The sequence below is a fragment of the Mandrillus leucophaeus genome, unplaced genomic scaffold (assembly GCF_000951045.1).
Source record: "Mandrillus leucophaeus isolate KB7577 unplaced genomic scaffold, Mleu.le_1.0 Scaffold112, whole genome shotgun sequence".
In the NCBI taxonomy this organism is placed as follows: Eukaryota; Metazoa; Chordata; class Mammalia; order Primates; family Cercopithecidae; genus Mandrillus; species Mandrillus leucophaeus.
The window spans coordinates 1422405-1423888 of NW_012099432.1; the positions used below are offsets into that span (position 1 = coordinate 1422405).

The 1484-nt window shown below is 50.2% G+C and overlaps 1 protein-coding gene across 2 annotated transcripts in view; it reads left to right on the forward strand.

Moving 5' to 3' along the window:
- LOC105549894 (chromosome unknown open reading frame, human C19orf38) overlaps positions 1 to 1484 on the forward strand; it is a 40905-nt gene that overhangs the window by 22252 nt on the left and 17169 nt on the right. For both annotated transcript variants that reach the window (XM_011994601.1, XM_011994611.1), the window contains one exon: positions 655 to 747. In XM_011994601.1, the coding sequence (XP_011849991.1) occupies positions 655 to 747 (93 nt within the window). The remainder of the gene's footprint in view (positions 1 to 654; positions 748 to 1484) is intronic.

The following is a 1484-nucleotide window of genomic DNA, read 5'->3' on the forward strand; positions in this document are numbered from 1 at the left end:
CTGCAAGCTCCGCCTCCTGGGTTCACGCCATTCTCCTGCCTCAGCCTCCTGAGTAGCTGGGACTACAGGCGCCTGCCACCTCGCCTGGCTAATTTTTTGTATTTTTTAGTAGAGACGAGGTTTCACCGTGTTAGCCAGGATGGTCTCGATATCCTGACCTCATGATCCGCCCGTCTTGGCCTCCCAAAGTGCTGGGATTACAGGCTTGAGCCACAGCGCCCGGCCTTTATGTTTTTAATATAGACAGAATTTCCCTGTGGCTAGACTGGTCTTGAGCTCCTGGCCTCAAGTAATCCACCTGCCTTAGGCTCCCACAATGTTGGGATTACATGCATGAATCACCGCTCCTGGCTTAAGAGATCTATCCTATGCAATGCTAGGCAGAGGAGTAAAACTCTTTTCCCAGTGGTACCTCCAAAGTCCCAGACTTAGCTCTCATTGGCTCCACTTGGGTTACGTGCTCATCCTGAACCAATCATAATAGCCAGGAGTGAGGGATATGCTAATTGGCCAGACACAAAGTTTGCTAAGTCTCTTGGGTCCATCTGCATTCATGTTATTTGGTTGGGGGTTATGGGGTAAGGGCTGGCTACTCAAAGGTTACCTGGAGAGATGGTACTGACCTGCCCACTCTCTTTTCTGATTTTCCTCCAGTGCCCACTTGGATCTTGGTGCTCTCCCTGAGCCTGGCTGGTGCCGTCTTCCTCCTCGCTGGGCTGGTGGCTGTTGTCCTGGTGGTCAGAAGAGGTAACAGCATGCAAAGAAAGCCTGGCACACAAGTTGCCAGTTGACTACTTCTGGAACGTGAAAATGTGCTTACACTCATAACTCACACCATTTTGTTTTCAGGTTCAATAATTTGTTCATCACACCCCTTTTAAAAATATTTATTTATTTATTTATTATTTTTCTTCTCAGGCAGAGTCTCGCTCTGTTGCCCAGGCTGGAGTGCAGTGGTGCGATCTCGGCTCACTGCAACCTCCGCCTTCGAGGTTCAAGCGATTCTCCTGCCTCAGCCTCTCAAGTAGCTGGGATTACAGGTGTGCACTACCATGCTTGGCCAATGTTTGTCTTTTTAGTAGAGATGGGGTTTCGCCATGTTTCCCAAGCTGGTCTTGAACTCCTGATCTCAGGTGATCCGCCCGCCTCAGCCTCCCAAAGTGTTGGGATTACAGGCGTGAGCCACAGTCCCTGGCCTAAAAATTTTGTATTTGGAGACTCACTCTGTCACCCAGGCTGGAGTGCAATGGCAGGATCATAGCTCGCTGCATCCTTGACCTCCTGGGCTCAAGCAGTTCTCCTGCCTCAGCCTCCAAAGTAGCTGGGACCACAGGTGCGTGCCACCACACGCAGCTAATTATTTATTTTATTTTTTTTAAGACAAGGTCTTGCTATGTTGCCCAGGCTGGGTAACTCCTGGGTTCAAGCAATCCTCCCACCTCAGCCTCCCAAAAGTTCTGGGACCACAGGCGCACACTACCATA